A 26791-nucleotide genomic window follows, 5' to 3' on the forward strand; every position below is an offset into this window, starting at 1 on the left:
TGCACTCCTGCAGTAGCATTTTTGACTGATTTTGCTTCTTCTTCTCATGTCCCATGTTAATGTGTCCTCAGCATAGAAGTCATCATGATTCTTCTAACATGTAAGCCAGATCTGTCACTCCTCTGCTCCCCACGGCCAGTTGGCCCATCTCACTTGGAGTCAAAGCCGAAGGCCTTCTGATGGCCTAAGAGGGTGGGTGGCCCTGTCACTCTGGCCCTCTTTGCTCACCAGTGATTTTGCTTGTCTACCTTGTAGGCTATTTGACCCAATATATCATCAAACTCTCAAAGTTTCCCACCTACCCATAGCCATACGTCATCCTTGGTCAAGGAGGCAGATTTCAGGTCAAATAGGGACGCCTGGTCCCTCCACATCCCATGGCCTACCCCTGCGTTCTCCCAACCCTATTTTGATAGCCATCAGAGCCTGAGTGAAGGGGCTTTTCCTTTCTGGCTCAAAAAGTTGATAGAAACAGATTTCCCTACAAGGTTCCATGCTCCCCAAACCAGTGACAAGCCCAGGGGCATTTTCTGGTTCTGTTGCTCTTGTACCCGGTTAGGCCAGTAACTGAGGCAGCAGTGGCAGCTGAAATACAAACCAGTTGTTGGGGTTTGAGGAGGGGGCAGATGTTCTTAGAAAAAGGGAATCGGAGGGAGTGGTTCCTATTTTTTCTTAACCACATCAGTCTTCCAACATCTTTCTGCTCAATTGACCACACTCATGGGGATTTTGTGCAGCAGACAAGCATCTTCGAGAACAACTGTTCCTCACTGTTGAGTTCAGCAGCTGGTAATGTGGCGAAGGATGCAGAGAAAGCCTTTCCTTAAGGGTTTTCAGGGCTGTATGGTGAGGTATTCACCCTTGTGCCTACCTTTACACTGTTCTTGGTACCTAGAGAGTTCAGTGCATATTTATTGAACTGAACTGACACATTTTTAAAAGTTAATGAATATATCAGATGATAAATCAGTCACACACAAATAAGGCCTAGGGATCACCCATCTTATTATTACTGGAATTCAATATCTGTGTAGCCAAGGAACTGAGAAGGGGGCTAAGATCGGCAAGAGCCTTTTAGGACGTCTGAGGTGGCAGTGAGGTTGATGTGTTGTGTCCTGCTTTTGTCTGATAGGTCATTGCTTGTGAGCAGCAATATGACTCTTCCTATGACGCTCGCTGTGACGTCTGGTCCTTGGGGATCACAGCTATTGAACTGGGGGATGGAGACCCTCCCCTCTTTGACATGCATCCGGTGAAAACACTCTTTAAGATTCCAAGGTAGGACACAAGATGGCGCTCTTGGCTCATTAGTTCTTTGTGAAAGAGGCTCCTTAGAGGGATAATAAATAGTTCGTAAACAATTTCTCTTTAAACCTGAGAAAGCCCTATTGTAAACTGTATTTCTTTTCGGGAAAAAAAAAAACGAGGAGAGGGGAAAGAGGCTGTTTTTGAATGATAACATATCTCAAGGAATAATAGGACTGTATTGTAACAATTGCATATTTTGAGTACTCCGATTTTTCTGAGATGTTCATTTTTTGTGCTTCGTACAAGAAAGCTTTTATGCAATTTTGTATTAAATAATGTGCCTAACTACTGGTGTTTTCTTTTTAATTATATGATCATATCTGGTCATTTTTTCCAGTTTGAATCTTTCTCGAGTATTCAGGAAAATTTGGGAATAAACAAAAATGTGCAACATATTTTTGTATCCACTCAGACCAGCGCTCAAAAATATCAGAAAAATGTAACATCAGTCATATGAGTTTCTCTCCATCCTTAATTTCCGTCTCAATGGGAAACTGTGCTGAAAGAGGTCTGTTTGCAGGATATTTAAATGCCAGTGTATTTTCTATTGTATGTATTCATTAGGGGTTTGTACAAGAGCTTTGGTTGTTTATCTTTCATCAGAATCGGGCTCATGTTTGGCCAGCTCAAGGCTCTAGTTACTGAAAACGAAGAGACCAGGGAGCTCTGTCCAGGCGAGGCTGCAAGTTGAGATTCGTACCTTTCACATTTCTCTTTCAAAGGCAGGCTCTGGGCCGGCTGGGAGCCTTTTAACCGCTTTAACAATACAAGTGTTAACCTTTCCTTATCTGCACAATCACACAGCCGTCACAGCCTTTAAAAATTTCTCCTGATTGCAATTTGCATTTCTGATTAGGTCTATTTATATGCAGATGAGGCTCTGTGGCGTTCATCATCATAATGTTATCGTTTTATACCTAATCCAGATGTGAACAGCCACCCACCACTATTCCAAAAATGATTCCCACCCAAGTCAGGGTTGGTCGGTTTGCCTTTTCTGAAGTACAAAAACAGGTCATGGTGATTAGAAGAACAGACAAAGCTCCTGGCTTTTTAAATTAATAGTCTGGTGAACCTTCAAAATGATGAAAGAACGCAGGACCCCAAAACAGTATTGTATACAGTAATATGTCAGGAAATGAGAAGTGGTGTCTGGGATGATTTATGTGTGTGCTTTGATTTTTTACAGATGGTTTACTCTTCACCATTTGTTTACTGTGGCTACATAATTTCCCAAATATCAGATTCAAGGTGTGATTTCTGCTTAGCAAGATATATGTACTTTTAATAGGTCATCTACTTGGGTATTTTTTTCCTTTCTTCAGTATGTGTTTGTGTATGAACCAACTGTTCAAAAATTTCATAGGGTGACAAATGGGAGGCAGTTTAGAAGGGGGGTGTGTGTGTGTATGTGTTTAAATAGACCATCTCCAATGATTCCTCTTAGCTTGCTTCTATGTCCAGCCAAGCCTCTGATCTCTAATAGTCTCTATGCTCTCACTCTCCTTACTTCTTCCTTCTTGGGAGAAGCTTCCAGATCTGAAACACAAATAACCAAGTCCCTCAGTGCCTGCCTTGGGAAAGAACCCCAGGAATGGGACAATTGCTAGAAAAGGATCTTAGCAGTGACAAGGATCCTTATCCCAATGTAGGTTGAAGCTTTCTTTTTCTCATTCTAGTGTAACCTCCTGCCCTTTTACCATCTCTTGGTTTCTGTGCAAGTGATGAATCAGATCGAACTAGGGAATGTCAACAGTAATTGGTCAGCAGATCCTCAGTGCGATTATGTGTGTTCAACACTTGCCACTGTCACAACCTTAACGGCTGACTTGACATTCCTGGGCAGGAAGGATGGAGGTTTTTTTAAAAAAAATCATAGCATATTTGCATATACTGCATAGCTTTTTAGACTCACCAAGTTATTTACTTAAAAATTACCCTATCATTTAGAACCATGCAGTTCTCTTATGAAGGATTGTGGATTGATTAAGCATGTATGTGTGTATTATCTTAATTTTAAGTGCTAAAAATATAACCATTCCTCAGAAAAGCTCTTTGATGAAGAATGGAAAAATTAAGCATTTACATATTGTAAATAGGCACTCAAATTATTTACCTGTGTGTTTCATGGAGATCTCTCTCAGCATTTGTTTTCTCCATTTCTCCTATTTGGTTATGAGTGTTTTCAGTGTTCTGGAATTCTCTTCAATTAAGTAATGGAGTCCATTTTAAGAGTACTCTGGGACCCAGACTACTGTGTGTGGCTTCTTCATCTAGCCTTCCTCATTTGCCTCTTCCATACAACCCTTTCCTTACTAGAAATAAATTGAGTAAATTACTAAGTAAGGGAAGAAAAGAAAACCTTTACCGAGTGAGGGAAGAAGTGACTTTCACGAATTACAGAGAACTTACGAATTAATGAAGTGCTGGTTCCATGTGAGGTGAGCGCCTCAGATGTCAAAAAGGCAGGTAATTATACAGGTTCCCTGGGCACTGTCAGAAAATATGAAGCGAGACCTGCCTGGATGTGGTTGATTTGCCTGCACGTGGGTCTCCTTGCTCTTCCCCTCTGCCTCTACTCACCTTCTCCTTTCTTTTGACCTTCATATTAGAAGATGACACATGGAGTAATTGTGACCTGTCTTTGAAATACTGCATGACTTGCAATCTTTCCCTTATTGCAAACACAGAAATTATCTGCTGATTGGCAGAACATCCACTATTTGCTGAACCTGTCAGCATGTGTCATCTTGTCTAACACCTGCACTCTGAAAAAGTCACCCCTCTCTGACAGTGGCTGTTTTGTCTGCTATTTTTCTTTAGGAGTTGGAAGAGAGGAAAAAATGAAAATCGTTTCTTTGGGCATCAGTGGGTTCAACAACATCTCTCTCATAATTCTCTTCTGAGGACTCCTTTAAAATTCCAAAGAGTTAGAAGGATCTTGCAGATGACCTGGATATATTTTTCACTTAAAAGGAGATCTGTTTCATAGATGTAATTGCAAGAACCTATAGAATTTGGAAAAATATATAATTATATTGGTCTTTTGGCAATCAGATATCTTTCCTTAGCTTGGAGTTTTTGGCTAATGACCTCTTTGACCTCCATAGACAAGGGTCAGGAAGGCAGTGGGGACCAGTGTGGGTGTGTTTATTGGACAAGGACTGGGAGCCGTGTCTTCTGCCCATTTATTTGAGGCCAGGTAGTAGCTGACTCTGTCCAGTGTCTTACTGTGCACTGAGTACTTCCACTTCATTCCTAAGGAAAAATGAAGACTGTTTTCAGGATTCCCAGCAGAAATATCCTTGGCTGGAAGTAGATGGGATAGAATGACCTGAACATTCCAGCCACTAAAGCCAGTGATTTTCCCTTCCTAAAGCGAAGTTTCCCTGCAGTACCCAATTCAAGAAAAGGAGAACTTGTAATAATTACCATTTCACATTTGGGCTTGTTTTCCTCACCAAATTTAGGTTGTTCCGCACTGTACCCAACTGTATTAGTTTCCTAGGGCTGCCACAACAAATTACCATGAACTTGGTGGCTTAAAACAACAGAAATATATTCTCTCACAGTTCTAGAGCCAGAAGTCCAAAATCAAGGTGTCGGCAGAGCCATGCTCCCTCTGAAGGCACTAGAGGAGAATACTTCCTTGCCCTTTCCAGGTTCTAGTAGCTTCTGGTGTTCCTTGATTTGTGGCAGCATAACTCAAATCTCTGCTTCCATTTTCATGTGGCTTTCCTACCTGTATCTCTGTGTCTTCTTCTTTTCTGTCTTGTCCAATAAAGATACTTGTCATTGGATTTAGGGCCCATCCCATCTAGGATGATCTTATCTCGAGATCCTTGTCTTAATTACACCTACAAAAGACCTTTATTCCAGATGAGGTCACATTCTCAAGTTCCAAGTAGACATATCTTTTGGAGGCTACAATTCAAACCACTGTACTAACCAACTTTCATGTTACCAAATTCCCTGAGAAATTAATTTGGGGGCAAAATATAGGACAACTAGCTAAATGATGATGGAGAAATAATAATAGCTTAGATTTATGGAGTACTAACTATGTAGCAGGCACAGTGGTACGTGTTTCATAAATATAAATGCGTTCAATCCCCATAATGACCCTGCGAGGTAAGAGCTATCACCACCCTTTTTTCTAGAGGAGAAAACTGATTGCCCTGGGAGAAAGCCTCTGGTCATGTACCTATGGAGGAAAAATGATTTGAATCTGAGAAGTTTGATTCCAAAGCCCACACAAATTGCAACTACATTGAAAAATTATAGCTTTTTCTTAAATTATATTTATTTATCGATAAAATCTGAATTGAGCACCAGGGAACTGGAGTAAATAGACATGAATAAGACATCTCGATCTTTAAGAAGCTTACAGTCCAGCATCTTTCTCTCTGCTACTGGTTTTAAACTGACATTGTAAACCTGACTTAGAATTTTATTAGCGTCAATGACTATGTCAGTCAAGGAACTGAAGAACAGAAATTCTGTGATTATGAGTGAACACAGGCCCTCCTTGGCTCACTGATTTGTGATCCCCAAACCAGAAATCCCTCCCTTCTCCAGACTCCCCTTCAGACAACTGCCTTTCAGTTCCTAATTTAGAACACTTATGGCAAGTGTTTGAACTGAAGAATTGCAGAATATATGTTATGTAAAAGCAGAGAGACATTTCAGGTTATCATTATTGGTACCTAGAAGTTTCTTTCCGTCCCACCCTCCTTGCAAAACCTGGCCCTGCCACATCAGGTCTATTTCTGGTATAGTTAGCATCTCCTCCTCCTTTGCCATACTCTTATTTTTTCAGTAGGAAATGTTTGCTTTGATTCTGGGGTGAATGGAAATCTGTTTCTAGCATCCTGAGTTGGAATGCATTTTCTCATGGAAAGTATTTTAAAAAGTTATTTAGGAGGAGGTGATGTAACAGCTGAAGTTCTCACTTTGGGTGCATTATTAGGCTCTTGTGGCCAACTAGAGTTTTATGGTTGAGTCGGAGGACTTAGCCTGTCTCTAGAACTTTATGCTTATGGAAAAAATGCTTTCCAAGCTCTAAACCACCTATTTACAAAAGTGCTTTGGAACACAATCTGCTGGGATTTGGGAATGCCCATGCCCTCTGACCTAGGACACCTCTAACTTTGGTCACTCTAAGTCAAGCTCCTCTTGAGTGCTTGAGTTGCAAGATGAATAGAACAGTTTTTTTCTCTCAAGGAGAGCATAGTTTTACTGTCTCCTCCTCCATTCATTGGCAAAGGTGAAACAGGCAGAAGTTGGATAGCGAAAAGGAGGAGCAAAGAGGAGAAATTAAAAAGGATACTTTTGGGCTACCTGGGTGGTGTGGTTGGTGGGGCTTAGAAAGGGTAAGTTGCCACTTGAAACATTTGTGAATCTTTTTGAAAGGTTTCCTCAGGGACTCAATATCTACAGTTGACTCTTGTTCTGAAACAGAATCATTGGGTTGCACTTTCATCTAATTTCATCTGAATTTCGTTTTTTGAAGGTAAAGATTCCTTTTATTCTGGCTTTTCTAATTCACAAACCAAATCAATCTCCTACACGGGAAGCCTGCTCCTCAGCTGCAAGAGGATGCAGAGGCAGCAGGGAGTCCTGAGTCACCGCTAATTGTCTTACTATTACAGAATTGTCACAAGACATTTTCCCTTAGGGCTGTGAAATATAAGGAAAAGAAATTAAAACTAAACTATTATTGTTGAAGTGTAATGAGCGAGGGGGGTGGGTGTTTAATGGCACAGTAAGGCTGGATTTGCCCCAGGGAATTTTGGTTTCTCTTCACCAGCCGGGTCGCTTAGCTATTGGCCTTTTGAGCAACGAACCCTCACAATCCTGGCTTTGATCATAAAACAAGAAGAGCTAGAAGAATTAGCACCATTTAGCATTTATTGATTGCCTAACAGCAAAAAAAAAAGTTTTAAATACATCAATAGAAAAACGTTAGTCTTTTATGAGTCTTTTTCTTTCTTTGGGAGATTTCTAGTCCCATTTTAGTACATTGTGGTTTTTATCCCTCAGGATGTCCTGGGGGTGCCCCCCTCCACTTGGGGTATCCTCTTTATTTCCTTGGGAACACGGTAGCTGGAGGCAGCTGGTAGAAAGGTCCCAGAAGGCTTCTACTCTGTGGAACATGTTTCCAAACTCTTTTTTAATTTGAGTTGAGCAGCTGGGCTGTTAGTTCCTATGGAGGTGCAGCTTGCTGCCCCCCTGAATCCTGGCAGTCAGGGAGAGTTCGGCTTTGCAAGGTTTCCTATAGGGATCAGGTGGCAAAGCAGGAGTGTGCCTTCAGGGACTGCTAGTTGCCATCGTTGTTGAGTGAGAAGCCCACCCTGAGAAAAGGGAGAGGCCAGAGAATGAGAGGTGTTGACTTACAGCACCATCCATGCTTTCTCCCTTATTACCCTGATTTCATTATTTTGGCACTACTCATTTTGGCTAATTCCAACTTAACTCCTAAATGATGGCGAGATGGGCAGAGACATTAGGAAAGGAAACAGACTCAAAATAGTACCAAAGGGTTTGAGGCACCCTAGTTTCATCTTGACTCCAGAAAAAACTAGGGAATAAAGGTGAGGAATAGTTATAAACTGCCTTCATGGGTTAGCTTAGTGGTAGGGCAGGGGCAACGTAAAGATGAAGAGAGGGAAGGTGGTAGTCTGGAGTAAGGCTCTTCACAGCTGAAACTGTCATTTCTGGAGAATCCTAGAGTCAGATGAAGCCAGTGTCATCAGAAAGAAAATATAGTGTCATGGTCAAGCAGTGATATGTTTGTATTAGTTATCTACTGGTATGTAACAACCACCCCAAACTTAGTTGCTTAAAACAACAACCATTTATTATTTCTTGTGAGTCTGTGGGTTCTTGGGATGGTTCGTGGATCTTGACTGGGCTTACTCGTGCATCTGTGGTCAGCTGAGGATTTGGCTGGGGGGTGTCTGGTCTAGGATGGCCTTGGCTAGGATGACTTGGCTCTGTTCCATGTGATTTCTCATCTTCCAGCAGGCTAACCAGAGTGGTTCTCACATTGGTGATAGGTTCTAAGCATAGATACAGGAAGGGATAGAAAATTGGGCCATTGTTTCAGTCAATTTACCACAGTGTTCTGCAGTCAGTCTGCGTGGGTTCAAATACCAGCTTCACCACCTTCAAGCTGTATGAACTTGACTAAGTTACTTAATGTTTCTACACCTCAGTTTCCTCCTCTGTAAAATGGAGATATGACAAATATCAGCCAGTTGTTGTGAGCAGTTAATATAAAGTGCTCAGAGCAGTACATAGTAACATTCGATTTTTGCTGGGTGTTACCAAAGAAAAAATCTCAAGGGGTATATTTATACTGTAAGGAATTTGCTTTCCCTTACAGCTCAAGAATTGAAACCTTCCATTCAAAAGGGCCACCCATGAGATCGATCATTTGAAAGTTTAGCTAATTGATTGATTGATGATTGTATGGGGAATTGAGAGGGAATGAAGACTGATTTCTTAATAAATCCTTACTCTTCCACTGTGCCTATCTGATGGACTCTGCCATGAATATCCATTGTCATAACTCCTTTGTTTATAGACACACTCCTAAGAGATGTAGCCCCTCTCCCTGCCGCCATGCACACCCGTGAATGTGATGGCAGGAACCGCCCACTGGGAAGCAGAGTTGGCCTTGGTTCCCACTTCCCTAATGTCTCCAGTGTGTAGTGATACTGTCATTCTCTGAAGAGAACTCAGGCCACAGTGCTTTTCCTTTCCTATCAGTCCCATTTTTATGGCAGCTTTGTGCTTGGTGGATGAGTTGTGTGATGGGGACTCAGCTGCCTTCCTCTACAGGGTTCCTTCAGTCCCCTTGGTAGGTACAACTTTCCCCTGGGTTCTGGAAATTTCTTATCCCCAGGTAAAGGGACAGTAGTAGAAGTTCTAGATAGAGGGCACGGACTCAAGATTGCCTCTCATTTTGCTCCCATTTCCTCTACCAAAGAGAATGATTTTTTTTCCAGCCCAGCCTAGAAAGGCTAAAAACATTGGCAAAGGGAGATAGAAACCCAAGCCAGGCTAGGGGATTGTAAGGAGAGCACTTAGTTGTTCCAGGTGAGTTCGAGGTTCTTAACTGAGAGGGGTGATACCCTAGGTACTGAGAGAATATACAGTACTGCTAACCTACTGTAGTGATCTTGGAAGAATTCTGGAGAATAAGAATGGTCTTAGAGAAGTGAAAAAGGGAGAATGTGCTTCAGTTTTTCAAAAAAGGGAAGAAGGTAGAATCTTCAAACTACCATCTGGTGAGCTTGACTTTCATCCTGGGCTAATTACTAAGATTCTTTCTTTTTTTCCTTGAATAGTTTATGAATCCTTAGAAGAAAAAGCTGTGATCACTAGGAATTAGCATGGGTTCACTAAAAATAAGCCACATCAGACTAATGTCCTTCTTTAGTATTATTTTAAGACTGGTACAAATGGGGACTGTCTTAGACATAATATATTTGGAATTTTGCCCTTAGGTAAAATCTATTGTAGTATCTTTGTGGCCAAGATGGAGAAACATAGACTGGAGAATGGTGGTAGTGATGGATCATAACCCAGGAAGGATTGTATTAAGGAGTGCTGGATAATGGTGTCAGTGTCAACATGGTGGGGGAAGTCCTAGAGGCTTTGGGCAGGGCTCTGCTGACCATCCTGCCTGCTGAATGTTTTAAAATGTATAATGAGTTGGAAGATATTGGTAGCCTGTTGATCACGTTTGTGGAAGGGGTAGCTGGTATGCTGGATGACGGACTTAGAATCCCAAAAGACCTCAGTCGCCAGGAACAATTTCGTCTCTAACAAGCAAATAGGGTCAGAACCCTGGTGAGCGGTACAGGCTGAGAAAACCATGGCTCAATAACCTACAGGGGAAACATGAATTTAATTGTGGCTATAAGCCCAATAGTGATCAAACGGTAAGTCAATCTTGTGTGGTTAACATGAGGTTTGATAGTCAGAACAAATACCATCCCTGCCCCGACATCGGCTATGTCCTAGCCAAAACATCTTTGGAATGATGGCTTCATTCTGCACACCACACTCAAACTGCTGCAAGAGAGAGAGTCTTACCCTGGCAGAATTCTAAAAGCCCTGAAGCTGCCATTTCAAACTTGGAGTCAGAAACCTGGGTACTGGTTTTGCTCCTGCTCTGTCACCAGTCTATCATTTCACCTCTCATAGGGGCAAAAATAACACCACCCTTAAGCAGAATGTTTTGCACTCAGATAACAGGGTGTGTGTAAACTGTTTTCTTCAGCATCCTCCCTACATTCTGTGGATGCTAATAGAGAGGAATGTGAGTAGTCACCAACTGCAGGACTGGGGCCATTCTCTACAGCAGTGAGTCTCACCCAGCACAAGGATCCTTAGTCCTAATTACAAGTTAGAATCTTCTGGGGGCTTTAAAAAGTACCAGTGCCTGGGCACCACCCCCAGAGATTCCAATGTACTTGGTCTGGAGTCAAGCTCAGCATTTATATAAATATATAATTAATTTTACATATATATATTTACATATATATATTACATATTATATATTATACTATATGTATATATTGTAATATGCATAGCCAGCCCTGGTGGTCTAGTGATTAAGATTTGGCACTCTCATCTTGGTGGCCTGGGTTCCTTTCCTGGTCAGGGAACCACACCACCCATCTGTCCGTTATCATACTGTGGCAACTTCGCGTTGCTGTGATGCTGAAAGCTATGTCACTGGTATTTCAAATACCAGCAGGGTCACCCATGGTGGACAGGTTTCGGCGGAGCTTTCAGACTAAGACAGACTAGGAAGAAGGACCTGGCCACCCACTTCTGAAAAAATTTACCATGAAAACCCTGTGAATGGCAGCAGAGCATTTTCTTTTATAGCCCTGAAGGTGAGAGGATGGAGCAAAAAGACCAGGTAGGGTCCTGCTCTGCTGGACACAGTTTCGCTAGGAGTCAGAATAGACTCCATGGCACTAACAACAAAATAATATGCATATTGTTTTGTATTTTAAAATTCCCTGAGATGATTCTAAAGTGCAACGAGGGTTGAGAAAAACCCTGCCCTGAAACAACTATCACGCTGTTGTTTGCTTGTTTATTTATATTTCCAAACTCTAGAGTCACCCCTGGAAATTCTGGTTTCTGCCTTCCCTATCTCCTTCCTGTGGTGGAGAATTGAGAAATGAGAGATGATACTAATGGGACTGTGTTGCACATTGTAAAGAATGTAAAAGCAGAAAGAAGGATTCCAGCAGAACAGTCAGTGGTGACTGTTTAGGGTTGAATTGTGGTATATTCCCCACAAAAAGATTTGTTGAAGTCCTAACCCCCCAATACCTCACAATGTGACCTTATTTGGAAATAGGGTCATTGCAGATGTAATTAGCTAGGTTAAGAGGAGGTCATACGGGAGCAGAGTGGGCCTTTAATCCAATGACTGGTGTCCCTATAAGAAGAGGGAGATTTGGACATAGACACACACAGAAAGACATGTGAAGGTAGAGATACACAGGAAGACAGCCATACTGCCATAAGTCAAGGAATGCCTGGGCCACCAGAAGCTGGAGGAGGCAAGAAAGGAGCTTCCCTGAGAGACTTCAGAGGGAGCATAGCCCTGCTGATACTTTGATTTTGGACTTCTGGCTCTAGAACTGTGAGAGAATGGATTTCTGTTGTTTTAAGCCACCTAGTTTGTGGTACTTTGTTATGGGAGCCCTAGGAAACTAATACAGTGATTTTATCTAGTTTTGAGCCTGTTGCTCCTGGATGGCTGCCAAAGGCATGATTAGGGATGGGGGAGTTGGGGGTAGGAGGGAGGTGCTCTGCCTAGGAGAGTCCTGGGGGTAGAGGAGGGTTAGATTGGTCAGTCTTCCACTCCATCAACCCCCAACTGGTATTTCTGTAGAAATCAAGACACTCTTACATGAGCCTAGCAGGATTCAGTCTGCCTGTAGATAGGAAGTGGGTACAGGAGAGTTCCTCCTCTCCCTTGCTCCAGACTTCTGAGCCCAGAACTTCCTTCCCCATCCAGACCTGCTTGGCAGGAAGGAGCCCCTCCCTTCCACAGTGTTCAGCATGGAGAAGAGAGCTCTGCATTTCTTCTCTGAGTTTCCCCCAGACTCAGGACTTCTGGAATGGAGTACAGAATGAAAGGAGATGGCTCTTAACCTTCAGTCTTTCCATCTCAGAACAAAGGGGACTGTGTGGTAGAAGTAGAACTTGGGATATTGAGAAGTAGCTGTGGTGGTCCATTTGGGACAGGTGCTGTGAAGTGGGTGGAGATTTCCCAGAAGACCTAGATGTCCATCTGGGCAGGGCCAAGTACGCTGGAGTATGACCCAAGGAGCAGCACCACTGCTTTCTATGTCCTGAAGGGCATTCATACCTGCACAGAGCGTAAATGGGCATTTAAGCATCATTCTTTGTCCTGGCGATGGGATAGAGGGGTTGACTTCTACCAGGCCTTATTCAGGTATTATTCTTTAGCTCCACACAAAGCTTGTGGCCAACTCAGGGAATGGTGAGGAGCACTGTGTAGGGGCTCTCCTTCTGGACCCTGTGGCCTTACTGCTTCCTCTGTATCTGAACCCTCAGCTTCTGCTTATTTTGGCCTCTCATTCTTGGTGTGAACCCTGGCTTTGCTTTCTGGAGTTCTGGTCTGCTCCTTGCCCCCCAACTTTCTGTGCCACCTGTGCCTTCGTTTGGAAGCTCCTGCATGCATGCTGCGTTACTTATGAGTCTTGATGGGAGTGGCTCCTCATGGCTTCCCTTAAGCTGCAGTCCGTACCTAGCTCTGATGAAAGTTAAAGGGTGCCTTGTTTAGTGGTTATATGACAAATGCCATCAAGTTTCAACTAAATAGAGCTTCACAAATAGACAAGTGGCTTTAAAAGATTTTTGCAAAGAAACTTCAGATTGAATCTAATTCTACTAATCCAAGCACAAGCAAGTGACAGAAAAAATGGCTGAGATGATGACACTTCTCCACCTAGGACAAGCTGTTCTTCAGGCACGTGAGGTTAAAAACAATGGCAAACTAAACAGATCTGCCAAGAAATCATTTAAAAAAATTCAAAACTACCATGAAGACCATCTGAACTATGAATTTATATCCACTTCTGTTAATGATGAGCCTCTTCCTTAGTATATACTGTGCAGGAAGTTATTACTATGACACCATCAAATCTCTACTGTCTAACTGCAGAATGTTTTGGGTACTGTTAAAAAACATATTATTTATTTCATCTTACTCATTCCTTTTTTAATTTAGTAACATTTGTACACAATTCATAAGAAAGGAAATCATTATTGGAGGGTGCTCTCAAAAATTTCTTACTGAGGGGCCGGCCCCGTGGCCAAGTGGTTAAGTTCATGTGCTCTGCTTTGGTGGCCCAGGGTTTTGCTGATTCAGATCCTGGGCAAGACCTAGCGCCTCTCATCAAGCCATGCTGAGGTGGCATCCCACATAGTAGAACTAGAAGGACCTACAACTAGAATATTCAACTGTGTACTCGGGGGCTTTGGGGAGCAGGAGGGAAAAAGATTGACAACAGATGTTAGTTCAGTTGTCCATCTTTAAAAAAAAAAGTTTCTTTCTGATAAAGTGTGTAATCAAAAAAGTTTGGAGACTGCAGTAGCTTTGGGCCTCAGTTCAGCCACTGTAAATAGTTCTTTTACAATTGTCTATACCTTCACAACTTACATTTACTGTCTTATACGTAATTTCTTTGAATCTCCACTGCAACTCTGATAGGTAGGGTTTTTCTCATTTTAGAGTTAAGGATTCAGGGCTCAAAAGAGTTATGGTTTGCTTAAAGACACACAGTTAATAAAAGTTAATAAATGGCAGGGGGTGAGCTTCACCCCCTGCTTCAAGGGGTCTAAACTCCCCAAGATTGAATGCAAAATGGACTGTTTTTAGGACGATGGTTGTTATGGGCTGAATTGTGTTTCTCAAAAAAGATATACTGAAGTCCTAACCCCTAGTATCACAATATGTGGCTTTATTTGGAAATCAGCTCTTGACAGAGGTAATCAAGTTAAAGTGTGGTCATCAGGTTGGGCCCTAATGTAATACAACTGGTGTCTTTATAGAAAGGGGTTAATTTGGACACAAAGACGGACACATACAGAGGAAAGACAATGTGAGACTTAGGGAGAACACCATGTGAAGATTGTGTTATGCTGCTAAACCAAAGAATGTCTGGGGCTACCAGAAGCTAGAAGAAATAAGGAAGAATCCTTCCCCTACAGGTTTCAGAGGGTACATGGTCCTGTTGACACCTTGACTTTGGACTTCTATCTTCCAGAACTGTGAAACAAGAAATTTCTGTTGTTCCAAGCCATCAGTATGTGGTACTTTGTTACAGCAGCCCTAGGAAACTGTGGTCCATAATACAGTGGTCCATAGCTCTTAAAGGGGTCCATGACCCAAAAACATTTAAAACCACTGATATAATCCAATGCAGCCATGAGCAGAGGAAGAAGTCCAGAGGCTGAGATCGAGTTTTCCAAGGTGATATGGCTAATTAAGGGAGATCCATGGCTGAGTCCCTCACATTCTGACTCCTAAGTTCAAGTTCAAGGTCAGAAGGGGTGAATGGGGGGAAATGGGACCATCTCTTTCATCAGTAGATTTGGTGTTCATCTTACCTTGGTGGTCCACCTCAGTCTGGCACAGCTCACCATTCTTCCGTTGACTTCAAAGGAACACATGGGAAATGTGTTGCGTCTTTGCCTTAATGATAATGCACTTCCCTGAAGACCATAGTCCTCCTTCTGGCCCCACCCTTTACTCCTTTCCCTCTTAAAGTTCACATGTTGGCACTTCTGTGTTTATTAAAAAGGAAAAAAAATAGCCAACTGTAACTAAATATGTATATCAACAAGAAAATAGTTCATTGGCTTGGTAATAATATGCTCTCCAACTGGAAAGGAATTGAAAAAAATCAATGCACCTAACACAAAATTGCAAGTAAGGAAAGAATGACCCCAGGGGAAAAAAGTTTGCCAAATGAGTTTGGCAAAATGTAAGAGCTTCCTAATTAAAACTATTTCAGTTCTCTGGGAGCGTGTGTGTGAATAATGACCTACTTACAAATGGACTGTAAGTTGATGCTTAAATTAATTTATTCAATCATTTGATAAATATTTATTGAACACTTATGATGGTTAGGTATTGTATTGGGCACAGCAGTAAACAAAACAAATTCCCTGTCCCCACGGAGCTTACATTTTAGAGGGAGAGAGAAATAATAAACAAAGATAATATATAGTATGCCAAGTGGTGATAGATGCCTGACCATAGAAAAATAAAGTGGGATCAGAGGAATAAAGAGTGACAGCATGGGTCGGGTTTGCTATTATATAAGGTACTGAGAGAAGGCTCCCTGATAAGGTAAAGGGAAGAGTATAAAGGGAGTGAGGGAGAAGGTCATACTTAGGGAAAAAGTAAGAGCAAAAGCCTTGAGGTGGAAATGAGATGGGCATGTTTTAGGAACAGCACGGAGGCCAAGGCAGCTGGAGCACAATGAGAGAAAGGGAGAGAAGTAGGAGAGGAAGCCAGAGAGAGAGAGAGCTGGGGACAGATCATGTAGGCCACTGCAATGATTTGGATTTTTCTGTGAGTGAGATGGAAAGCCATTGGAGTAGAGAAGTAACCTGAAGTGACTTGTTTAAAGCACTCTGGATACTATGTGGAGAATGGACTATTAGGCAATGGCGGGGAGTGGGGTTCGGGTGAGAAGTAGGAGTAGAAGCAGAGAGACAAGGTAAAAGGTTCTTGTTATAATCAGGTGAGGGAGAATGGCAGCTTGGATCAAGGTGGAGGTAGTGAGGAGTAGTTGGATCATCAATATGATTTGAAGATAGAGCTGATAGGATTGCTGATGGAATGGATATAGGGCATAAGAGAGAGGACATAGTGAAAATCTCAAGGTTGTTGGCTTGAGAAACTGGAAAACTGGAGTTGCCTTTTTCCAAGGTGGGATAATTGTGGGAGGAGCTGACTAGGGTGGTGGGGAGCACAGGAATCCAGAGTTCCATTTCAGACATTAAGTTTGAGATGTAAATTTCTCATCCAAGTAGAGATATTGAGTAGGCAGTTAGACACAGGAGACTGGAGTTCCATGGAGACATCTGGAATGGAGACATAAATGTGGGAATCATCAGAACATATGTGATATTTAATATCATGGGACTAGTAGACTTCGTCTGGGCAGTGGGTGTAGATAAAGAAGGTAAGATGTCCTGAAGCCTACTCCTAAGTTTAGAGATAGGAAAGATGAAGAGAAATGAGGAAAGGATTTTGAGAAGGAGTAGCTATTGAGGCAGGAAGAGAACTAAAAGAGGGGAGGTCCATAAGCCAAAGAAGAAGAGGCTGAGACAGAGAGAATGATCAACTGTATCAAATGCTTCTGAGTCAAGTAAGGTGAAGATTATGAATTGACCATTGGATCTGAGGATGTAGAAGAAACTGGTGATCCTATCAAGAGCCATTTCAGTGGAGCTGTGGGGATAAAAACCAAAGTAGAATGGGGTCTGGGGTTCTAGCAATATTCTATTTCTTGACCTGGGTAGCGGTTATACTAGTGTTAAGATTGTATGTGATATATTTTGTAATAAAATGTTTTTAAAAAGGAAGGGGAAGTTTGCTCTATAGGGGAGCAGAAAATGGGATGGTAGCTGGAGAGAAGATGATGAATACATTTTGTAAGTTTCAGTGGTCATTTGTATATGTGAGTGTTATAAGTAGGGGGACTGCCAGTACACATGCATGATACTATAGTGTGTGTTATGTGTATACATATGATGTGGTCTCTCATTATAAATTGTATGCGGCCTGAAACATATAGTCTAAGGAAATGTGCCTGGTTGTGGCATGATACAATATTTAGCATTGTTTCACCCCACCTAAGATGATTTGATACTCTCAGTTGTTATCTGTATCTTTTGGGTTGAGGATATAAATATCCAAGAACAACACAGATTAGACTTAGTCAAAGTTCAAAGTTAAATATATAAATGTTTAGGATGACTGGAAATAGAGTATAGGATAACATCAGTTGAATATTAAATGTATAAGTGCCTACAGTGTATGAAGGATTGCTCAAACTTGTGGAGATGTAGAGATCAGCCAGTCAGAGCTTCTGCCCTCAGGAGTTCACAGTTTATTTAAAACTTCCTCATATGATGAAGAGCCAGCCCTGGTGGTCTAGTGGTTAAGATTTGGTGCTCTCACTGCTGCGGTTTGGGCTTGTTTCCTGGTCAGGGAACCACACCACCTGTCTGTCGGTTGTCATACTGTAGTGTCTGTGTGTTGATGTGATACTGAAAACTATGCCATTGGTATTTCAAATACCAGCAGGGTTACCCATAGTGGACACCTGGTGGACAGGTTTCAGTGGGTCATCCAGATTAAGATAGACTAGGAAGAAGGATCTGGCCACTCACTTCTGGAAAAATTTGCCATGAAAACCCTGTAAATAACAGCAAAGACATCCTCTGATATGTATAGCGCCAGAAGGTGAGAGGATGGCATGTAAGACCAGGCAGGGTTCTGCTCTGCTCTACACAGGGTCACTAGAAGTCGGAATCAGCTTGATGGGACTAACAACAATATGTAATGAAGTGTGCATGTAAGGCTGAACAAAGTGAAAGTGTAAAGGATTGTAAAGATGTAAGAGGAGAAATGATTAATTTTGACCAGAGGTGATTAATTTTTTTTGTTTTGTTTTGTTTTGTTTTTGAGGAAGATTAGCCTGAGCTAACATCTGCCAATCCTCCTCTTTTTGCTGAGGAAGATTGGCCCTGAGCTAACATCTGTGCCCATCTTCCTCTACTTTATATGTGGGGTGCCTACCACAGCATGGCTTGCCAAGCGGTGCCGTGTCTGCACCCGGGATCTGGACCGGCAAACCCCGGGCTGCCGAAGCTGAACATGTGCACCTAACCACTGCGCCACTGGGCCAGCCCCAGAAATGGTTAGTTTTGATCAAGAGATCCAAAAGTGGGGCAAAAGTGGGTCCAGGTGTGGAGTTGCAGGGATTAGAGATGAGACTAGAAAGACACCTCAAGAACTGAGTACTGAGGGTCTTGGCAGCCTGTGGAACAGTTTTTTGGGACTCTAGAGAACTGGAAGCCGTTAGCCCTTTTGGAGGAGAACAATGACAAGAATTCATCTTGTGTTTTAGAAAGATCCCTCTAGAGACAGAGTAAAGATGAGCTGGAGAAAATAGGAGGAGAGAGGAAAGGCAGGCATGCAGAGGCTGTACCAGGGTCCAAGCAAGTCAGCACCCAAAAAGGACGGGGCAGCAGAGGTGGAAGTGTTGGGACTTGCTGACTGCTTGTGGGGCAGGGTCTGTGGGCCAGGGAGAAATCAAGGCTGATCCTTGCCCACATTCAGGAGGATGTGCTTCCCTTGACAGTGTACTGAAGCCTCCCTATAAATCCCGGGGTCCCGGTCAGAACCCTGGATCTGGACTTTTCCATATCAGGTTCTCACTCCAGCATCCATCTTTGTCACTCCTTTGTGTACTTGGGGTCATTTGTCTGTTTATCTCTCTGATTGGAATGTAAGGGCCTTTGAGGCCTAGGACTATAACTTTGTGAATCTTTATATCTGTTGTAGCACTTAGCCCTGAATTGTATGCATATGATGTACTCAAATTTTTTTTTTAAATAAAAAGTGATTTTGAGGTAAGTACGGATAGTTGTACCATTAACTAAGTCTGGAAATAAAGAAGTTGGTTTGATGCAGAGTAGGAAGGAAACAGTGAAAATTAGAGAGGTCAAGCGGCATAGCCTTTTAGAATCAGACTTCTTGGTTATTTATTGCTGTGTAACAAACAACCCTAACACTTACTGGCTGAAAATGCTTAGTGGCTTAACAATTTATGATTCTTTGGGTCAGGAGTTCAGGCAGGACTTGGGTACGTGGTTTTTCTGCTTCACATAGTGAGAATCGGCTGGAGCATTAACTCAGCTGCTGCATCCAGCTAGCAGTTGACCGGACTGGACAGTCCAAGAAGTCTTCACTTATATGCCCCTGGGGTCCTCCATGTGACCTCCTCTCCCTGCCTGGCTTCCTCACAGCACGGTGGTCTCAGGGTGGTGGGACTTCTGATGTGGTGTCCAGCTTTCCAGTGTACAAAAGCAGAGCTGCAAATCTCGTAAGGCCTAGGAGTGAAAGTTGCACATGTTGCTTCTGCTGCATTCTACTGGTTAGAACAAATCAAAGGGCCAACCCAGACTCAAGGGGAAGAAAATAGTCTTCACCTCTCCAACGGGAGAGTGGCAGAGAAATTCTGGCCATCCTTAATCTACTGTGCAGACAATCCTGGATTTGAATCCTGGATCTGCCACTTGCTGGTTGTGTAATTTGGGGTAAGTTATGTGACTGTTTTAGCTGAGATAATATCAACATTACTGGGTGCTGTGAGAGAAAGAGACGATATGGCAAAGTGCTGTGGCATATAGTAAAAGAATAGTAGCTTTTGCTATTACCACTGTCACGTGCACTTAAAGAATAAATACTGTTAAATTGGGAAGAGGATGCTTGTTGGATTTGACATTTAAGAGACCTTTGGTGACTGGCTTATTTTGGAAGACAGACATAGCATGGAGACAAGAAAAGCCAGTGGCAAAAGTTAAGCTGTAAGTGGATTTGAGGGCAGTGAGTGCAGCTTGTCAGTAAGAGGGGAAATAAAGTGAAAGGGGCTGTCATGTGGGAAAATCAGGTTAAGTGGAAGGGCAAGTGGAGAGGTGGAAAATGCAGACATGTGAGAGGAGATAATTGATGAGGGCAAGGTTTTAAAAAGGCTCTTAAGATTTTACAGATTCATAGTTAGAATGCTTGATTATGAACCAGAAAGCCATTGGGGTTGCTTTCATAGCAGGACTCCATCCCTTATTTAACTTTTCTTGCCTCCAGCTAGAGGGCTTTCTTGTCCTCACCTCCCAAAGTCTCCCACATGTTGGAGACAGACACTTAAAGAATATGTATTTCCTAGATTTTTAAGTCTTGGCCTTAATTTTAGAGTGCTGTGAATTCTTTGCCTGTAAGTCACACCACTGGAGACTCCAAAACTCTGAAAATGTTCATGCATTCCAAAAGATTCTAAGAGAAAGTGCTTTTCTGTATAATTTGAAGGAAAACGTGGTAAAAACCTACATCATATGTGGATTTGGGAGTAATTATAGCATGGCTGGGGCCAAAATTAGAAAATTAGAGTTATTAGGAATACAGGTAGGGAACCAGGTCCCCAAGTCAAGATGAGTGTATTCACAAGCTAGGACAGTCAAGGTCACATTAGGCAGGGGCCAGGACACAAAGTGGCAGAGCTGTCAGGTCAGAGAGATGTCAAAACCATGAGCTTCAGGATAGACAGAGAGAGGCAGGGAGTTAAAGGACTTTAGTGTCCTGCTTGGATTACAGTCCAGGTAATGCCAGATTTTGTTGCTTGAAGAAAATCTGTGATCCTACTGAGAGTTTACTTTTAGCATCCACTCTTACACCCTGATTTTTCTCTTCTCTCTAGTTAGGTATCCATCTCTCCATCACTCATCTCATTCCAAAAAGTATTTAAGACCATTTACAAAAACACAGACTATGCAACAAGATGAAAACATGTGAGGCAAGGAATTTTGCACCAACTATAAAACAAAGGAGAAAGATTAAGCCAAGGGGAAATTGATAAACAGAATGCACATCATACTTTCTTATTCACTCATGGACCGCACGTTTGCTTCTGACCTTCCTAGCTGCCAAGGCAAAAAGCAAAATACAGTCAGTTACACAGTTTGCAGTGTTCAGAAGATTAAAAACAAGCAGCATGTTCAGGATGGATAACAGAGCAAACAGTGACTTCACTGTCATCTTTATGGTAAATTCAACAGCAGTTTTTCAGTGTAGATTGATGTCATGACTACAAAGAAAAATTTAGTCAAAGTTAATAAAACAATGCAGCTCTCATGTATAGTTCTCTGGTGGCTTGGCCTAATACAAGATTAGTTTTTGGATTTTCTAGACTGATGGATTGAGTGCCCATTTTGGCTATAAAACTAAACACATCTAAAGTCAGTAAAGCATCTAATTTTGATTTTTAAACTAACTTTAATCCATGTTGTTTTCTGATATACTCCCTGAGTTAAACAAATGAATTTTTGGGTAACTGATCAAGTTGGTTTGTTGTTTGTTATAAACTAATTATATTTTTGTAGGATATCTACCAGAAATATGACTGGTTTTAGAATAGTCATAAGTAATCATTTCTATGTCTCATCTATTTCTTAACATTTTTTGTGTTAAAAAAAAAGTCAGTGCTCTTCATGTAGAAGTGTGCTTATCATCATTTTCTCTGTCATGAGGAGGAGTGGAAGGACTGACATAAGTGAGAGGAGGTCCAAGTTCTGTGTAACCATTGTAATAAATATGAATCTATAGTGAGTTCATACCTCTTAGTTCATGACAGATTCTCATTCATGGAGTTAGCAATTAAAGGAAGGTCAATAAAAGCTGCAAACAGTTCTATGTTGTTCTTAACTGGTTTCTTCTGTTGGTAATAGTGTAAAACCGTGGGTAATGGACAGAGTGATTGAAAGAAGGAATCCTAATGGAAACTGGTCAAAGTATTAAATTAAATATTGAGTAATATGGGGTTATGTGCTTAAAACTTTGCTTTTCTGTATAGTAATTCACTCAATTTATTGAATATTTTGCCTATTTATAACTCTAAACTTGATGGCTGCAGGGGATAAGGAGATATATTTAAAAGTGTGAGACACATTTACTGCTCTTCAGTCTTGGTCATCTAGTTGGAATGACATGTGAAACAGGTAGATAATGTGAGTGTGTAAAGGAGTACCGAGGAGCAATAGTCAGATGGAAAGAAAATTGCGACGTATATAACAGATAAAAAATTAATATCCATAATATGTAAAGAACCCCTTCACATAAGTAAGAAACAGTCTAATTGAAAAAGGGGCAAAAGATGGAATTGACATTCCACAGAAGAAATACAAATGGTCATTGAAAACATGAAAAGATGCTCAAACTGTTCAAATCACTATACGTAGAAATCAAGAAAACGTGCAATAAAATAATGGGACACATTAGAGCTGCTTCATAGGGGCACGTAAGTTAAGTGAATCCAGCTCAAGTGAGGGATTGGTATGAGGCAGTTCTGCCTGGGGGAAGGTGAGAGTGAACTGGGAATCTGCTGTTTGCTCAGGTAGTCAGACATCTCACAGGCTTCTGCTTAATATGAGGGATTCCCACCACATGGAGTGTGAGTCTGGTATTTAAAGAGGCATATTTTTCATATAACAAAGCCCCAAGTACTTCATCCAGAGCTCAAGAGATAGCCTAAGAAGAAAGCTACCTGAGTTGTCCGTATTTGGAGTGTGTGTGTAAGTCTCCAAAATAGCCTATTCCTAAGAGGTCTTCAAAGGTAATTTTAGCTATACATGGTTTTCACCTTACCACTTTAGAACCTACACTTTCCCATTTTTTTTTTTTTTTCTACTCATCAGATTGGTAGAACTGGGAAAGACTGCTAATAACAAGTGTTGGTGAGAATGTGGGAAAACAAGCATTATCATTCTCAAGGGGAATATTGGTAAAGGCTTTTGGAGGGCAATTTGTCAGGATCTATCAAATTCTGGAATAAAAATACACTTTGGCACAGTAATTCCACTCTTAGAAATCCGTCTATAGACATACCACATAAACTTGTTGAGGTTAATGTAGCAGAATGTTCATTGCAGCACTTTTTGTGTTAGGTGTCGATGCCAATAATCCATAACCAATGTATAAATCAAAATTGGAGTGAGTTTATTATGAGCCAGGTTTGAGCACCATATAGCCCAGGAGAGATCTTTCACAAAGAAATGAGGCACTCCAAAGAAGTGGAGGTTGACAGAGTGGTTATCTACTGTGAAAGAGCATGTATCATATATGATTGGAATATCCCTTTTACAGTAGTCACAAGATTACTCTGCTGGTACAGCATTTCACAGACCAGTTGATGAACATAGCAGGCAGCAGGTCTGTGGTGTTGAGTTGGGTGGTCACAGGGTGAGTGCAGCAGGCCAACAATCAATCCTTAGTTTAGGGAGAAATGCTTATCTTTAAGGAAATGCCAATATGGGGAAGTTACATTCTTGTCTTTAAGGGCATTGTTCTTGTCTTTGGGACATAGTAAATACTTAAAGCAGACATACAATGCATGCTCAACACCCATGTCAGGCCCTTTTGGAAAAACAAGTTCAGGCGGAATTAGTTTTACACCAAATGGCTTCCTCATATACTCCAATATATCCTATTACTTGTCATTTATTTATCATAGGAAAGACTTTCTGTCAGTTGGGGAATGGCTCAACCACTATGATATATACATTCTATGGAATAATCTGCAACCATCAAAAACAATGTGTAGATCTGTATGTCCTAACTTGGAAAGATTTCGAAAACACGGTTCTCAAACTTTAGTGTGCGTTAGAATCACCTACAGGACTTATTAAAACAGAAATTGCTGGGTCCTGCCTCTAGAATTTCTGATTCAGGAGGTCTGGTGGGGGGCAGGACAGGAAGAATTTGTGTTTCTAAACAAGTCTTACATGATAATGATCCTGCTGGTCTGGAGTCCACACTTTGAGAACAGCTGTTCCAAAAACTCAGCATTCAATGGAAAAAATCAAGTTTCAGATTATCATGTACAGTATGGTCCTAGTTACCATAAATCCCTGCATATTTTAATGAACATAAACTCATGGAAAGAGGCTCAAAGGATTTACATCAAACTGTTAACAGTGCTTTCCTCTGAGGAGGGGCAGCACTTTTACTTTGATTCTATACTTCTGTACTATTTCAGTTTTTTACATGGAGGATATATTTATGTGCTACTTGTGTTACAAAAAGAAATTATAAAAAGAAACTAAAATAGAACTGATAAGTCTGTTCAACAGTTGTAAGAGAAACAAGACTAGAGTTTGGATGAGAAAGACTAATGATGCTATGGTGATAGAGCAATGGAATAAAAAATTTTCACTTTGGATGTTGCTCAGCTCTCTGGACACGTAGTTGCTTAGATCTGAGGTGCATGTTTACTTCTCCATGAGCCTATTCTCTAAGATTTTGGATTTGACTTTTATATTCTTTGACCTTCACCCAGTGCTGTTTAAACCTGTAGTTTCTACCCACTTGCACAGTGTAGGCTTCTGTCCTTGCAGCCCTGTGTGAGCATAAGCCTTCTGTAGCCTGACAGTCACTCCTAGAGCCACCATTTTGTGTTGCCTCCAGCTGTTGCAGGGTTATTGGGATGGGAGCTTAGGATAGGACTTGGCAGGGGTGAGGGGTTGGAGCTGTGACTCGAGGGAAGGCGGATACTCACCAAGGGAGCTACTACTCATGGCTAGCCATTGCATGAACTTAGACAGTAACTTTTATTGTTATTTCGTCAGCCTTTCTTTAGTTGAATTTGCATAATAAATGTGAGAGAAGAGAAAGAAAAATATTTTACTCCAACTAACACCACTGCCACTACTACTAGTTCTACAACCATGGAGTTGTGTAATATTTCACCATTTACAAACTGTATCCACATGTATTATCTCAATTAATTCTCAGACTCTAGAAGGAAGCGTTATACTTAGTTTCCAGATATGGAAACTGAAGCCAATGAAGATTGCTACTAAGTAGCAGATTTAGAATTTACATCCAGGTTTTATAACCTCAAGTCCAGTTTCCAAGAGTTCAGAAATGAGGAGGACCTCTTCTTTTTCTCCTCAAGGTATTTTTTTAGTTTTTGTTAATGAGGTAATGAAATGGATAGGGCACAGGGAATACAAAAGTGTGAACATATTTTATCTCTAAAGCCTCTAATTAAAAAGTAGTATAATCTTAAAATAGATACTTGAAATAAACATTATCATTTTGTTTCTCAAAAATGCACACATTTCTTTTCAAGAAAATAGAATTGTATAGGTAGCTCATAAATCTCTTGAATAGGGTGCCTCTGGTGCCTACAGATACAGATAAATCATGCTGAGAGGATGCTGAACCATGAAATGATTCTGTTAACATGTCATCTGTCTAGAATATATTTTCAAATCTCCGACAGAAGGGTCTAAATTATGAAGGGAGGTGGCCTAGCAAAGTTGATACTTTGGTATTTGATACTTTTAACCCCCTCCATCTGCTGCCTCTGCTTGTGTTGAGTCTGGCCTGGTGCATAGAGTTGATGGCCTAATGCTGAGAGTTGCTGGAGTTAACCATTTTAACATGCAATGAACCCAGAAATTCCTTAAGCTGTGTTATCTTGTGAAAAGTGATGTATCAGTGCTACTTGTCTGATGTTACTAAGAAACTGTGAAAATTCCTGAGTCATAATGAGAATTTGGCCACAAAGAAGCCAAATTTTATGAGTTCTTGCTTTGTGCCCAGCAATGAGTCTGATACTACCTACAATGGAATTTGGAAACCTTCCTTAAAATGGGTTTTATGTTCAAGTTGCTTTGTATGTAGTCTCAGAATTTGGTGTGGGGACTAGCAGGTTTGAGCAGCCTATCTGCACCTGGGTTAAGTATATAATAATGTGAAAATAGCTTTTTGTGTCTAGGAACCTTGCAGATGCCAGCTGACTGGTGAGGGACTGTTATTTTTCTGCATTTTATCTTAATGCCCCTAGCACAAGTGACTTATCACCTTTTCTAAATGAGGATAAAAGAGGACGCTTCATATTTTTCACTTGGCACATTAAGTGGGCTATTCCAGTGGTTCTAAAGGCTTGGTCCCTGAACCAGTAGCATCAGCATCACTTGGGAACATGTTAGAAATGCAAATTCTCAGGCTCTACCCCAGAGCTACTGAATCAGAAACTCTAGGGATGGGGCCCAGTGATCTGTGTTTTAATAAGCCCTGTGGGTGATTCTGATGCTCCCTAAGGCTTGAGAACACAAAGATAGGCTATTCCTCCTTGGCTTCATTCCAAGCCTCTACCACTGCCTTGGTGCAGATCCTTATCAACGCCTCACCTGAGCCATTCAAGCAGCCCCCTAACTGGTCTCCCTACCTCCAGAGTCACCTTCTCTAATCCATTCTCCATATCACTGTCGGCCTTCTCAGTGAACTTCCAATTTCGTCATGTCACCAATGGTGCACTCAACACTCTAGAGGGATCCCAAGTTTCCCAACTTTACTCCACTCACCCACAAGGAGTGGGCCCCGGCAATGGATGCAATAAGACCACAGTAGTGATGGGGGCATGCGGGGGAAGTGGTAATCATTACGGCAAGGAATATTGGGTAAACTGCTGTTTCTTCCTTTTCTTTTAGATGGGGTGGTATGGTGTGGATGTGTTTCCCTTGGGATCAACTTTATTTGCCATGTAAGACTTAAGATCAAGAGCATCAAGATTCAGAAGTGGGTCTCCAGGAGGGATATGAAGAGGTTACTCTGCCT

At 41.6% G+C, this 26791-nt stretch overlaps 1 protein-coding gene across 18 annotated transcripts in view; it reads left to right on the top strand.

Annotated features, from left to right (window-relative positions):
* Window positions 1-26791, top strand: part of MYO3B (myosin IIIB) — a 409714-nt gene that overhangs the window by 42070 nt on the left and 340853 nt on the right. For all 18 annotated transcript variants that reach the window (XR_011428262.1, XR_011428261.1, XR_011428259.1 and 15 more), the window contains one exon: window positions 1133-1278. Coding sequence is in view for 14 of the 18 variants with exons in the window: in XM_070241194.1 (XP_070097295.1) it covers window positions 1133-1278 (146 nt within the window). In the remaining 4 variants the exon portion in view is untranslated. The remainder of the gene's footprint in view (window positions 1-1132; window positions 1279-26791) is intronic.

Source organism: Equus caballus, chromosome 18, assembly GCF_041296265.1.
Source record: "Equus caballus isolate H_3958 breed thoroughbred chromosome 18, TB-T2T, whole genome shotgun sequence".
Classification (NCBI taxonomy): domain Eukaryota; kingdom Metazoa; phylum Chordata; class Mammalia; order Perissodactyla; family Equidae; genus Equus; species Equus caballus.